Source organism: Oryzias latipes, chromosome 2 (assembly GCF_053564925.1).
Source record: "Oryzias latipes strain Hd-rR chromosome 2, Olatipes_Hd-rR_3.1".
NCBI lineage: Eukaryota > Metazoa > Chordata > Actinopteri > Beloniformes > Adrianichthyidae > Oryzias > Oryzias latipes.
Window position 1 is genome coordinate 50515224 of NC_136238.1, and position 15417 is coordinate 50530640.

Consider the following 15417-nt stretch of genomic DNA (forward strand, 5'->3'; position numbering starts at 1 on the left):
TGGCTCCAGCTGGCGTTGTGAGTTTGCCCAAGGAGGTCACTGAGGTACCTGTAGGAGCTGCCTTAGTGGCTGCCCATTCAGCATCTGCCCTGCCCCGGGCCCATTTGGAGTCAATAGATCTCTCTGCCTTGTCTGTGGAAGAGCAGGAGAAAATCACAGCCCTTCTGGAGAAATATGCAACTGTCTTTTCAATGCATGAAGGTAACCTGGGCTGCACGAGCCTAATCACCCACGAGATCCCCTTGGTGGATGAAACTCCTGTCCGGCAGCGCTACAGGCGCATTCCTCCGTCGGATTATGAGGCAGCAAAGGAGCATATAAACGATTTACTCCAGTCTCGGGTGATTCGGGAGAGCTGAAGCCCTTTTGCGTCCCCAATAGTGTTGATCCGCAAGAAGGATGGTGGTCTCCGCCTTTGTGTGGACTATCGGCAGTTGAATAGCAGAACTATGAAGGATGCTTTTCCACTTCCTAGAATCGAGGAATCTCTGGATGCTCTGTCAGGAGCTCATTGGTTCTCCACTTTGGATTTAGCCAGCGGTTACCATCAGGTTGCGGTGGCAGAGGCGGATCGCTCTAAGACTGCGTTCTGCACACCGTTTGGCCTTTTTGAGTGGAATCGCATGCCCTTCGGCCACTGCAACGCCCCCAGTACATTTCCGAGGCTGATGCAGCGAATGTTTGGTGAGCAGCAGGGTCAGTCCTTGCTTTTATACCTTGATGACATCGTGGTCTTTTCCTCTACAGTCGAACAGCATCTGGAGCGCTTGGAGCTCGTGCTTGAGAGACTGCAGCAGGAGGGGCTTAAGGTTAAGCTCACCAAATGTGCCTTTTTTCAGCGCCAGGTAAATTACCTGGGGCATGTGATTTCAAACCAGGGAGTCTCTACAGACCCGGGCAAGGTGGCAGCAGTGGTTAACTGGCCACCCCCTGCCACAGTGTTCCAGCTACGGTCGTTTATTGGCTTTGCCAGCTATTATTGACGTTTTGTGGAGGGATTTGCCAAGTTGGCTGCACCCCTGCACAGGTTGGTTGCAGAGCTGGAGGGTGCCAGGGTCTGTAAGAGGTCAGCCCATGGTGTAGGTGACCGCTGGACGGAGGAGTGTCAGCGCAGCTTTGAAGCTTTAAAAACTAAGCTGACAACAACACCAGTGCTGGCCTATGCAGACTTTTCTCGCCCCTTCATCCTCGAGGTTGATGCTAGCAACGAAGGCCTCGGAGCTGTTCTTTTACAAGAACAAGAGGGTAGGGTCAGGCCAATAGCCTATGCTAGTCAAGGCTTGCGGCCTACTGAGAGGAACCCATCCAATTACAGCTCCATGAGGTTAGAGTTTCTGGGACTGAAATGGGCTGTGGCTGAGAAATTCAGGGAGTACCTTCTGGGACAGAAATGCGTGGTTTACACAGACAACAATCCCCTCAGTTATCTGTCCACTGCTAAGCTTGGTGCCATGGAACAACGGTGGGCAGCTCAGCTGGCAGCGTTTGACCTTGAAATTAAGTACCGTTCAGGGTGCAGCAACAGAAAGCGGACGCTTTGTCTAGGCAGCACTTCCCAGACATGCAGGCCTGGAAGGATGGTCTTGCCGGCAGTAGCTCGCCCCAGTCGTTGCAGCAGGTGCAACAGACAGAGAATGTCAGTGTGACCCAAGCCACTATGGTCGCCGTGCCCCATCACAGCCCCTCAGACATGGCTTCACTCCAACGGGCTGATCCCGATCTGAAGCAAATTCTGCCTTTCTGGGAACGGCAGACTCGTCCAAACCCGGAGGAGCGTAAGCAGTTGTCTCCGCCCACACTAGCATTGCTCCGCTTAGAATAAAAACTGTTAAAACTTCAACAGGAGCATTTCCAAAATGTAAAGTCCAAAAATAAGACTGAAATTACAAAATGAAAGAAAGAAATTGACAACATTAATACACTGGCAGTACAGAAAAAAAAACTTGTTTTAATGAAACAAAAATATTATGAAGTAGGCGGCAAATCTTTAAATCTTCTATCTTATAAACTGAGAAAACAACAAGCAGAGAGAGCAATTTATAAAATAAAAAATCCTTCAAGTAAAAAAATTGAAACGGACCAGGAGAAAATTCAACAGAGTTTTCATGAATACTATAAAAATCTCTACTCAGAAACAAACCTTAATAATAGTGACCAAATAGATGCATTTTTAAAACATTTAGATTTACCAACTCTAACAGCTGAGCAAAATGAAAAATTGCTTTCAGCAATTACCAGTGAAGAAATTCAATTTGCAATCAGAAAACTAAAAAGAGGAAAAATGGCAGGAGCAGACGGGTTTAGTCCAGAATGGTACAAAACAATGGAAACTCATCTAATTCCAACCTTATTAAAAACATTTAACTGGGTGATGGAGAAGAAAATAACTATTGTCTTGGAATGAAGCAATAATCTCTATAATCCCCAAAGAGGGGAAGGACAGACTGGATTGTGCTGACTACCGGCCATTTAGTGTTTTAAACATCGACTACAAACTATTCACTTCTATAATATCAAGGAGACTGGAAACAATTCTCCCACTGCTGATACATAAGGACCAGACAGGATTCATTAGACAAAGACAGACACAGGACAGCATCAGGAAAGCACTAAACATAATTCATCAAGTTGTTCAACAAAAACAGGAGACACTAGTGATAAGCCTGGATGCCGAAAAGGCATTTGACTCGGTGAGGTGGACCTTTTTATACAAAGTACTCGACAAATCTGGCTTTCACAAATCAATCAGAATCAGAATCAGAAAAAGCTTTATTGCCAGGTTCAGTAGAGCGCACTTTACAAAACGAGGAATTTGACTTGGTGTATAGTGCAATTAAGAATAAGTAAAAAATTAAGTTAACAGAAACAACAACAACAGACTATAAACAGTGGAGAGAGGTGGATGCAGACTGTAGGAGCCATAAATGTGATTGTAGTTCACCTTACTGCCAGTAGGGAGATTCTGTATGTAAGGGAAGACGTCACAGTGTTTGTTAGGTGTTTTGGCCCAGAAGGGCAAAGGGTTTTGACCGCAGTACCGCACGAGCGTAAGAACGCAGGCTGGTCAATGTCACACGCAAGTATGTATGTAAAACGACAGCAAATAAATGTCAATGTATCGCCATACAAAATGGGAGTGGACATTTAATGACTGGAGCAAACAGATGTGCGTCAACCTCACCTGGGTCAAAACAATCTCAGTAGCTGAGTTGTAGGCTTAGCTCCTTCACAGACTATATACAGTAGAGTAGGGTAAAATAAAGTGGGAGCGCAGGTGGGCTGGGATGGTGGGGCCTGTAAGTGGCAGCGATAGACCTTTGGTGTGGGGGGGGTCAGCTGTGGGGAGTTGGGGTACTGTTCAGCAGGCTGACTGCAGTTGGGAAGAAGCTGTTCTTGTGATGCGAGGTCCTGGTCCTGATGGACCGGAGCCTCTTTCCAGAGGGGAGGGGCCGAAAGAGATTATGTCCTGGATGAGAGGGGTTGGCTACAATCCTGGCTGCCCGCCTCCAGGTCCTGGAGATGTGCAGCTCCTGGAGAGACGGGAGGTGGCAGCCGATCACCTTCTCTGCTGAGTGGATGACGCGTTGCAGCTTGGCCTTGTCTCTGGCCGTGGCCGCAGCGAACCAGACTGTGATGGAGGACGTGAGGGTGGATTCGATGATGGCGGTGTAAAAGTCTACCAGCATCTTTTCAGGGAGGTGAAACTTCTTCAGCTGCCTCAGGAAGTACATCCTCTGCTGGACCTTCTTAGTGATGGAGCTGATGTTCTGCTCCCACTTGAGGTCCTGGCTGATGATGGTTCCCAGGAAGCAGAAGGACTCCACAGAGGTCACCGGGGAGTCACAGAGGATGACAGGGGGGAGGGGGGCTGGGGCCTTCCTGAAGTCCACTGTCATCTCCACTGTCTTCAGAGCATTAAGCTCCAGGTTGTTAGCGCTGCACTATGACACCAGCCTGGCTATTTCACTCCTGTAGGCCGACTCATCTCCGTCAGAGATGAGGCCGATGAGTGTGGTGTCGTCAGCAAACTTCAGGAGTTTGACAGACAGGTGACCAGCTGTGCAGCTGTTTGTGTACAGGGAGAGTAACAGGGGTGAAAGGACACAGCCCTGGGGGGATCGGGTGCTTATGGTCCGAGTATCTGAGACGAGCTTCCCCAGCCTCACATACTGCGGTCTGTCCGTCAGGAAGTCTGTGATCCACCTGCAGGTGGAGTCAGGCACATTCAGCTGGGAGAGTTTGTTATGGAGCAGTGATGGGACTATTGTGTTGAAGGCGGAGCTGAAGTCTACAAACAGGATCCTGGCGTAAGATCCTGGAGAGTCCAGATGCTGGAGGATGAAGTTGAGGGCCATGTTTACAGCATCGTCTACCGATCTGTTGGCTCTGTAGGCAAATTGCAGGGGGTCCAGAAGGGGGTCTGTAATGTCTTTGAGGTAGGAGAGGATGAGGCGCTCAAAGGACTTTATAACTACAGAGGTCAGGGCAACGGGTCTGTAGTCATTCAGTCCTGTAATTCTGGACTTTTTGGGGACAGGGATGATGACTGAGGATTTGAAGCAGGCTGGCACATGACAGGTCTCCAGTGAGGTGTTGAAGATGTCTGTGAACACTGGAGACAGCTGGTTGGCACAGTGCTTCAGGGTGGAGGTGGAGACAGAGTCCGGGCCCGCAGCTTTGCGGGTGTTCAGCCGTTTAAAGAGTTTGTTTACATCTCCCTCTGTGATGGAGAGGGGAGAGGGGAGGGGGGCGCTGAGGTGTGAAGCTGTGTGGATGGGTCGGGAGTGGTTGTGGGGGGAAGGGTTGTTGCTGGACAATGGCTGGGGGGGAAGGTGATGGGGCTGCCTGCTGTCTGCTCCAAGCAGCAGTAGAATGTGTTCAGGTCGTTGGCCAGACGCAGGTCGTTCAGACAGTGGGGGGGGGCTCTGGGCTTGTAGTTGGTGATCGTCTTGAGCCCTTTCCAGACAGAAGCAGAGTCGTTGGCTGAGAATTGCTGTTCCATTCTCACACCATGGGCTGATTTAGCTTTCCTCACCTCCTTGCTAAATCTGTGCTTGGCCTCTTTGTATTTGTCTCTGTCCCCACTTCTGAATGCAGCTTCTTTCTCTGACCTCAGCTGTCTGAGCTTAGCTGTGAACCAGGGTTTGTCATTGTTGTAGCTCACCCTGGTGCGTGCGAATGACGCTGTCCTCACAGAAGTTGATGTAGGACGTCACAGTGTCTGTGTACTCATCCAAGCTGCTGGTGGCAGACCTGAAAACGTCCCAGTCTGTGCAGTCCAGACACTCCTGAAGTTCCCCCACAGCTTCGCTGGTCCATTTCTTGCAGGTCCTCCCAGCCGGCTTGCAGAGCTTTGATTTCTGCCTGTAGGCTGGAATCAGATGCACCATGATGTGGTCCGACAGGCCCAGAGCAGCACGGGGAACGGCACGATAAGCACCGCTGATGGTGGTGTAGCAGTGGTCTAGTACCTTTCCCTCTCTGGTCGGACATTTAATGAACTGTTTATATTTGGGGAGTTCAGATGAGAGGTTGGCTTTATTAAAGTCTCCCAGGACGATGACTAAGGCGTCTGGGTTTGTCCGTTCTACGCTCAGAATCTCCTCAGCTAGCGCTCGCTGGGCGGCGCGCACGTCGCCCTGCGGTGGGATGTAGACGCCGACGAGGAAGAATGAGGAGAACTCACGGGGGGAGTAGAAAGGCTTGCAGTTGATGATGAAGGTCTCTATGTCCGGAGAACAGAGTTGAGAAACTTTTGAAACATCGCTGCACCAGCCGCTGTTGATGTAGAAACATATTCCACCTCCTTTCGTTTTTCCGGAAAACTCCGTGCATCTGTCCGCTCGGTGCAGCTGGAATCCCCGAAGCTGTAGTGCAGCGTCCGGTATGAGGTCGCACAGCCACGTCTCCATAAAACACAAAACACAAGAAGTGGAAAAGTCTCTGTTTTTGTTGAGCAGCATGCTCAGTTCGTCCGTTTTAGTGCAAAGTGAGCGCATGTTGGAGAGGAATGTTCCGGGCAGCGCAGTGCGACATCCGCGCCGGCGGAGACGCACCAGCGCTCCTGAACGCGCGCCTCTCCTGCGGCGCTTCACCTTCTTACGTGCTTGCTGGGTCAAAATAACCAGTAAATCCACCTTAGAAGCGAGAAATGTTGGAAAAAGGTCCACGGGGGTTGTAGCTCTGATGTTCATGAGCCCCCAGAACTGAGGCATGAGACCGAATTAAAACAAAGTAAAACAAAGTAGAGCGCACCAAAACACCGAGGCAGCCGTCCGTGGCGCCATCTTGAAGAGCACAGATTGTCTCACAATGATTGAGACAATTTCAGGGTTATATAACAAACCAACGGCCAGGATAAAAATCAATGGAGACCTCACTGAGACGATAATCTTAGAGGAACTCGACAGGGATGTAACATGTCTGCCCTTTTATTTGCATTATACATTGAACCTCTTGGGCAGTGGATCAGGCAAAGAGCAGACATTAAAGGAGTAAAAGTTTCAGGAAAGGAACAAAAGCTTTCCTTATTCGCAGATGATCTACTATTAACTATATCTCAACCTACAAAAACTTTAATTATGGAACCCCTCAAAGAATTTGGCACTCTGTCAGGATATAAAATTAATGTAAACAAGATACAGGTTTTAACTTTAAACTACAGCCCTCCTCAAAATGTTAAAGACGAGTACAAATGGGAATGGCAGGCAGACTCAATTAAATATTTAGGCATTGCTCTGCACAAAGACTTTACAAAGATGTTTGATGTGAACTATGGACCTCTTAATACTAAACTACAGTCAGATCTACAAAGATGGAATGCGATACCATTTTTAGACCTTCACTCACGGATTGACTCAATAAGAATGAATATATTACCACAAATGTTATATTTATTTCAATGTTTACCATTTCCCAAACCCCAAAAGCAGTTTGTAGAATGGGATAAGATGTTATCAAGATACATATGGAGAGGGAAAAAACCCAGAATTAAATATAAAACCTTACAATTTAAAAACAGATCAGGGTGGCAGAAATCTTCCTTGTCTACAAGACTATTTCTGTGCTGCCCAGCGGAGGCCTCTTATCTGCATGTGTTCTCCAGTTTACACTGCAGGATGGAAAGATCTAGAGCTGAAAGCCTTTGAAAAAATGCCATTAAAAGCTTTATTAGCAGATATCAAGTTACAGGGGGAACTTCCTTTACAGGATGACCCCTTACTGGATATGATGATTAAAACCTGGAATGACACAGTTAAAAAATGCAACTTGATGGAAGACTCAAAAATTCTCAGATGGTGTGCGTACGACTCAGAGTTCACCCCCAACAAGTATGATGGTAGATTCAAATTATGGATTGCAAAAAGGTTAAGGGGGGCGTTTCAAACATTTGATACCCTAAAAGAAAAACACGGGTTACATTCTGAAGATTTCTTCAGATATCTACAGGTCCGGCACTATTTCAATCAAAAAATTAAAATACCCACAGATGACCAGAAGTTTCCTAAAACTTTTGAAATGTTAATAAAAGCAATATGCCCTACGAAAATAATTTCAAAATTATACAATAGTATCTTGTCGCACCTGGGGGGGGGGCACGTACTATGTAAAGGAAAAATGGGAGCGAGAAGGACGGCTCACTATTACAGAGGAGATTGGGAGCAAGTATGTCGGAAACAATGGATCACAACAAGGTCAAACATTTGGCGTGAATTCTGTTGGAAAAGCGTAATGAGGTTTTTTACTACACCCTCTCAGAAAAAATACCTAGGAAGTAGTAAATGTTGGAGGTGTGGTAATAATGGAGCCAATCACTTCCATATATTTTGGGACTGTGTGATTATCAAGAAGTATTGGTCTGACATACATGAACATCTGCAAAATGTGTTTTCTATTGTTTTCCCATTGTCCTGTGAAAGTCTGTTTTTGAGTAAAATTGATGGTCTAGACAACAAAAATAAGAAACTGCTCTACATTCTGCTGGCAGCCAGTAAGAAAGCAATAACCAGAAAATGGCTCAAACCTGAACAACCAACGACAGAGGACTGGATTGATGTGGTACAAAGAATTTATATAATGGAAAGAATCTCACACTCATTACAAATACGGCTGGATGTTTTTTACGCTACTTGGTCTATATGGACAGAATATGTTAAGCCTCTAAGATCAGACTTTATCTGAAACTTCACTGAAATCATGTCATACCATTTATGTTTTGAAACTCCATGCTTGATTTAACTGGTCCAATGCCCACACCAAGCGTGGAAGGACACAAAGATACGCAATCTTTTACTGATGACTATTCAGGCACCATATTTGGAGATTTTAGTCCAAGAGCGACACAGTGTCAGCTACTGAAAGATTTTTAGCCGATGTTATAGAATTGAATAGAATAGATACGCTTTATTTATCCCACAATGGGGAAATTCTCTTATCTTCTGCAGCAAAAAACTTTTCACAAATGCTAAATTACTGACTACTACACATGTGTGCAATAACCAGGTCTCTGTGCAATAACACACAATATCTACTATGCAGCGCTCATGGCAACTCAACTCATTCCATTCTATTTTTTTCATATGTATTTAATATTCAATTGTTTCTGTACATATTGTGCAATTTTTGTTTAGAGATGTGAGTTACAGTGTTTACATTTTTTGTTTTAGTCTATTTAATTTTTCTTCACCACTCCAAGGCTGCTGCAATTTCATTGTATCACGATGTACAATATGACAAAAGAATTCTGATTCTGACGATGCTAGCTAAGCTAACATCCATCATGGATAACCCCTCCCACCCCCTGCACCAAACTGTAGAGGCGCTACCAGCTCTTTCAGCACCAGACTGTTACCCCCACAGTGCAAGAAGGAGCTGCTGCAGGTCATTCCCCCCCACGGCCATCAGACTGTACAACACTGTGCTGCAGTGATGCACTATGTAGCAACGCTGTGTTCCTTTTCATTCATATATTCTTCTATGTATATACTTATTGTTCCAGTTGTTGTTTTTTGTTCTTTAACAGTTGCTTTTGCTGTGTATTTTTACTTATTTATTTTTATTTAAATTCACTATATCCTCTGTAAATACCACTTTTTTGCTGTTTGTATTTCTGTCAGAGTGAGGTGTAGTTGGTGGAGGTATGTGTATTTCGTATGGTAATTGCCTGTGGGAAGAAGCTGTTTCTTAGTCTGTTTGTCCTGGTTCTGATGGACCTGAACCTCCTTCCAGAGGGCAGCAGTTCAAACAGAGAGAAAGCAGGATGGGGGGAGTCAGTGATGATGTTAGTCACTCTGCTGAGGCAGCGAGACTGGTAGATGTCCTTCAGTGAGGGGAGGGGGCAGCCCATGATCCTCTGCACCGTCTTTACCACTCTCTGGAGGCTCTGCCGTTCTGCTTCAGTGCAGTGGGAGAACCACACTGTGATGCAGGAGGACAGGATGCTCTCAATGGTTGAGCGGTAGAAGGTTACCAGCAGCTCCTGGATCACATTGTTCTTCCTGAGTCTTCTCAGGAAGAACAGGCATTGCAGAGCCTTCCTGCTGACAGCCATGGTGTTGTTAGACCATGTAAGTAGGGATGGGTACCAAGCCCCGGTATTGAACGAGCCCCGGGGCAACATTCTTCAGGACTGCAGTATCTTTAAGAACTGACCTCCACAGTTCTGCTATCGGTTCTGGAGAAGTCGCTTTTTTATGTCCCACAAAATATAAACGTTATTTGCCATATTTAACTCACCAAGTCAGTCAATTAATTAATGATGATACTAATGTCGCTATTCTCGCTGAAGAGGACAGGTCTGTCTGACTATTTGTGTGCACGGGGGGCGGGGCTGTTGTTGAGACAGCACATGGTGCGTGTGCACACAAGCCAAGGAAGTGCACACAGGAACGCAGCCAAAGATATACGATGGCAGAAAGAGCGAAATCATCCAAAATGCGGCTCTTTCATCCTTGTGCTGCTGCTCTCTGTGTTTTTCTGTAAAATAACTACCATGTTCTCAGATTGTCGTGGTGCCTTTAACACCGTCAGGTAGAGTGAGAGAGCAGCGAGTTGTTTGCTTCAGTCGGAAGAAGGGGCAGAGTGGACCGCTTGGTGCTGAGGTGATAACAGCTGCAGCTGGTAGGAGACGCCTGAGCTGGAAAGGTGTGAAGAGGGGCCGTGTGGATGGAGACTGGGGGCTGGGCAGAATCAAATCTGTTATAAGCTAAGATTTCTTTTCATTTAGAAATTTTGAGTTTAGGCTAGTGTCAGATCTATGATTTATCTCAGTGAGGGAGGTGAAGAGCATAAACAAACACAGAGACAATAGCTTCGGTGCAAGAAGTGAACCTTTATATATTAAACCCCAAATGAAGACATCCATAATATATACATGATATTTACAAAAGACTACAAGATGGAATAGTTCATGATTGCCCAAACAGCAGGTTGCTGTATCTTCAATATTAAGTCCGGTTTTATTGTCCAGGAGGAAACTGATTGTGCTGGGTTTTTGATGAAAGCAGTGTAAGATGTTGAGTGGGGGAGGACAGGGCTACTGCGCCTCTTACCGCTCAGGTGTTATTGGGCAGTTTTCTAGTTGGTTCTTTTAATTCCAGGCAGCTTACCATCAAAGGACAAGGGATAGAGGTAGAACCTGGCCAGTTCCTTCTTAAATTCAAACACAAATCCTGATTGCGTGATGTCTGGACACACAGACAGTGCCTTAGCAGTCGCTCCAACTAGCTTCCCAACATGTACCCACGGCAGTCTGCACTGCGCATTTTTCAAGATGCAGAGCCATGAAGGTCTTGTGGGAATTCTCGGAAGTGCGCAAGTATCACGGTAACTCATACTTAGATGGCAGAACCGACAGAGGGAGAACAGGAGAAACAGAGGACGGCCGAAAAATCACCTGGGTTGCACTGGTGTACAAGGCCAAAAAAAGAGCATCAAAACTGGAATCCAGGGCTCCACCTGCTGAGCAAAGAGACTTCGATTACCACCTCAGAGCTTGAGTTATGCTTGCCCAAGCTTACAGCCCACAGCCCTATAGCAGCCATAAAGCTGAAAGCCACAGCTCTACCAAAGTTTACCGGCATTCAACGTGACTACTACAGATGGAAGAGAGACCATCAAATGCAAGCCACCAGAAAGTCTGAAGAAAGACTGGTTGACCTATGCTGCAGACCAGAAGAATGCTGTGAACCACCAGAGTCGCTTTCGTAAGTTGCTTGAATTCCTGCAGTCTCAAGAATAGATTTATGAGCAATTAGAGCATTAGAGAACATCGACCCTGCCAAAGAAAAGACAAAGGTTGCAATAAAGTACACTAGAACAAAGACCACAAAGTCTACTAGTGAAGCAGGCTGTGCCTTCAAAGACCTCGTGAGACCCAAAGAGATCTAGCTACTGATTAGCCACAAAGAAGGCCAACTCGTACCTCAGAAGGTTAGCTCAATCTGAGACCTGGGACGGCCCACTAGGCAAGACAGTCAGAGGCACGTACCCAAACCTCTTTGAGGAAGTCACTGTAACAGCCCATACATCAAAGACTCATTCCTCTAGATCCGTGAGAACTGCTGTAAAATACAAAGAATTTTCAAAACAGCCTATTGACACGCACCTATAGACTGTGAAATATATGGAACAGCCAGAGTGTAGCGACTTCAAAACTAATAATAACTTTCAATGGCTCCAAAGCCCGGCGAACATTTGCTTCTATTAGCAGAAAAAGTCAGAGACTGGTGAAACACTTGTGTGTCTGTTGCAAATATCTCTCTACGGTTTAAAACAATCAGGGAGGAACTGGAATGCAATGTTACATGCATGTTTAACCGGGAATGGATTTGAACAAAATTCAGCCGATAACTGTGTGTATTCAAAACAGAAAAAGCATGAAAAGGTCAATCCACTAATATGGGTTAATGATCTCATTTTGACACCAAACAAAGAGAGGGTTCTGAAAAATGTGAAAAAGATGCTAACTGAGAGGTTTAAGATGAAGAACATGGGAAGGCTGAAACATTTCATAAAAATGGCTTTCAAACCGTCAAACTTTTTTCTCTTTGTGGACAGATGCGGCCCTCCAGCTTTCCTCTTTGAATTATGTCTATGGTTCCTTTTTGCATCTTAACCCATCTTTGACCTGACTCTTGCACCACACACACTTCAAGGGATGGGATCTGGAGGTCCTATTCATGTGGTTACAATGGGATCAGACCGCCTACACTACAACCTATCCACGACTGTACCCACAGACTACTGACAAGACCCCAGCTTGTCTACTTATCTACTTTCATGCAGTCTTCTTTTGATGGTAGAATTGGATATTGATACGCCTACCTGGAGAGTGTTGTTCACTTGGTTGGCTGTTGTGAACGGGTTCCTCTTCACCATCGAAATGAGATTTCGATAACATAACAAGGGAATTGTCCCCACCTGCCCATGCAGTAACATGGAAGTCAATTGTCCAATGACTTACCAGCCCATGAAATGAAGGGATTGTGTTTAAAAAATGCTTTAGTTTTTCACATTTTTATGCAATCTTTTGGTTCAACCCATGGAATAAAAGCTGAAAGTCTGCACTTCAATGGCATCTGAGTTGTTTTATTTAAAATTCACTGTGGTAATGTACAGAAACTAAATTAGAAAGAATGTGTCTCTGTCCAAATATTGATGGTCCTGACAGTACTTCTACCCTCCTCCTCTCCCCTATTCTTGTTCATTATTCATCACTTAGTTCTCTATGCCTCTGTTTGGTGCAGTGATTCATGTATTATCCCTCTTTTCCCTCCTGGGGGGTGGGAGTGCTTCCAGATTCCAGTTGGCTCATCTGTGCTCCTGTGCCTGGCCGTGTACCTCGTCTTTGCTCCTGCTCCTACCTCTGGCTGTGGATCATGTCTCCGGCTCGACTCGCGCCCCCGTCTGTCCCCTCAACTTCAACTGGATGAAGATAATTTGCTGGACTTTATATATGTAGTTGTAGATTTAGATAAGTTACTTCTTTTCAATGAGTTCTGGTGAATCGCCTGTCCGTCCTGGGGGAGGATCCCTCCTTCATGTGGGCACCCCTGAGGTTTCTTCGTTTTTTCCGGAATCCGGTTTTTTTGGGAGTTTTTCCTTACCGCGAAGGGGGGGTCTAAGGGCAGGGATGCCAGTATAGCTTAGTCTGTTTCGTTTAGAATTTTCCTATTGAATTCTATGTATTCATGGTCGTTTTGATTTTATGTTTTACCCTACTATTATCCGCACAAAGCCCATCGAGACGACTGTTGTTGTGAATTTGGGCTTTACAAATAAAAGTGAATTGAATAGAATTGAATAGATTTTTTGAGCAGACCGACAGTGAAGTCAAAATGTCACAGGAAATCTGTTTGGGATACAGTAAAGAGTGGCAAGATAACTTTAGAATATTGCCCTACAGAGCAAATGGTAGCTGATGTAATGACAAAACCAGCCACCAAGTTCAAACTGAAGAGGTTTTCTCAAGACTTGTTTGGCACCTAAACATGTCAAAGTTCTTTAAGACGTTTTCCAAAAAAAGAGGAAACTGTTTTACATTTGAAGAAGGTAGAAAAGCGCTATAGAAGTATACGCCATTTACACTGGTGGCGGCTCCGCTGGCGAACACTGGCGCCAACCTCCTACCAGAGGCAAGGTCGAGCCTGCAATCTTACGATCATGGGTCGACCACCCTAGCGCTGCACCACGGCCGCCCCAAGTGTTGAATGTTTTCAACATTTGGGGCGGCCGTGGTACAGTGGTAGGGTGCACCATGGCCTACCGCTTGGGGCCGTTGGATTTATCTGCGCTTTTCCAGACGCTCAAAGCACTTATAGCAATGACTCATTTCCCATGGGTCATTGTTGTATCTGTGTGTCGAGGGTTGATGACATCACTCACTGAATGAATGAACTCTGATGTATGAGGGAGACATGCTTGTTCCATGCTTAATGGTTAATAAATATGCCTAGAGGAGACAAGTCCTTAAGCAAAACACTGAAACCCCCCACTGCTCCTGGTGGTTTTAGGATGGTACTAGTGTTCCGCAGTTGAGTCGCCGTCAGTGTGTGAATGTGTGTATTTATGGATACCATGACTGTAAAGCGCTTTGGGTCTTTGTCAAGTCTTGACAAAAGTAGTGAATGACAGGCCATAGAACCAATCAGTGTCTCTGCCTGGTGTGTTCACTGTAACTCTGTAACATAGGACATATGAAAAAAACCAGAATCCCAACAGCCGAGCTGCACCAACTCCCGAACGTGATGTCTGAGTTTTGTGTGAAGTCTCAAATTTGAGGCTGATGTCAAATCAAAAGTTAATGCTGAGTGGCGAAAAGAGTGATTCAACTTTGATTCAATAAATCTTTGACTTGAGTCCTCATCTCTGTTAGAAATAAAAAAGATGGAACAAAACATTCAAACATGAGATGATCTTCCACAGTGAATGGACTAAAGCTCTATCTACAGTTTAGTGTCAACACAACTTTGTCATCATATTGATCTGAACACAACTGAAACATGGAGTCTGACCTCAGAGTCTGCAGTCTGCAGTCTGGACTCTCCAGAAAACCACACAGATGAAGAACTCCTGAATCCTGCAGGTTCTGGTTCTTGCTCAGTTCCAGTTCTGTCAGATTAGATGGGTTTTTCTTCAGAGCTGAGACCAGAACTTCACAGCTGATCTCTGACAAACTGCAGTCCTCCAACCTGCAATCAGACAGAAAAGTGTGTTCAGGAGCAGTGATGCAGCTGGAGGTCCAGGAAATAGAGTTTGACCAGATTTACGAGATCCTGATTGAAACAGATCAGTTTCTATCAATCATCAGAACAATCAACCCAATTGATGAAGAAAATCTGAACCAATCATCAGTTTGTTTCTCTTAAATCTATTTTTGATCAGTAAAAATGTATTTTCTAAACCTGAACTGACTTATTCGATAGAGCTGTTTCTCTGCAGAAACTCAAAGACGTTCACAAGAAAAGAATGAAGCAGAGAGAAAATTTCTTTTCGCACTTCATCCTGACTGGAAAAAGCAGGTTGTGAAGTATAACAGCAGAACTAAAGGAGGAGAACTAAAGACTTTAGTTCTCCTCTGAAAGCATTTCCGGACATCTCTAAACTGGTTCTGCTGTTAGTGTTAGGGTTTCCATTGGTTCTGCTGGTAGTCTAAGGGTTACAGCTGGTTCTGCTGGTAGTCTAAGGGTTTGAGCTGGTTCTGCTGGTAGTTTAAGGGTTTCAGCTGGTTCTGCTGGTAGTTTAAGGGTTTTAGCTGGTTCTGCTGGTAGTTTAAGGGTTTCAGCTGGTTCTGCTGGTAGTTTAAGGGTTTCAGCCGGTTCTGCTGGTAGTCTAAGGGTTTCAATTGGTTCTGCTGATAGTCTAAGGGTTTCAATTGGTTCTGCTGGTAGTGTAAGGGTTTCCATTAGTTCTGCTGGT

General features: G+C 45.4%; 1 protein-coding gene across 2 annotated transcripts in view; it reads right to left on the reverse strand.

Annotated features, from left to right (window-relative positions):
* LOC144988952 (NACHT, LRR and PYD domains-containing protein 12-like) overlaps positions 1–15417 on the reverse strand; it is a 195745-nt gene that overhangs the window by 160828 nt on the left and 19500 nt on the right. For both annotated transcript variants that reach the window (XM_078940356.1, XM_078940361.1), the window contains exon 8: positions 14514–14690. In XM_078940356.1, the coding sequence (XP_078796482.1) occupies positions 14514–14690 (177 nt within the window). The remainder of the gene's footprint in view (positions 1–14513; positions 14691–15417) is intronic.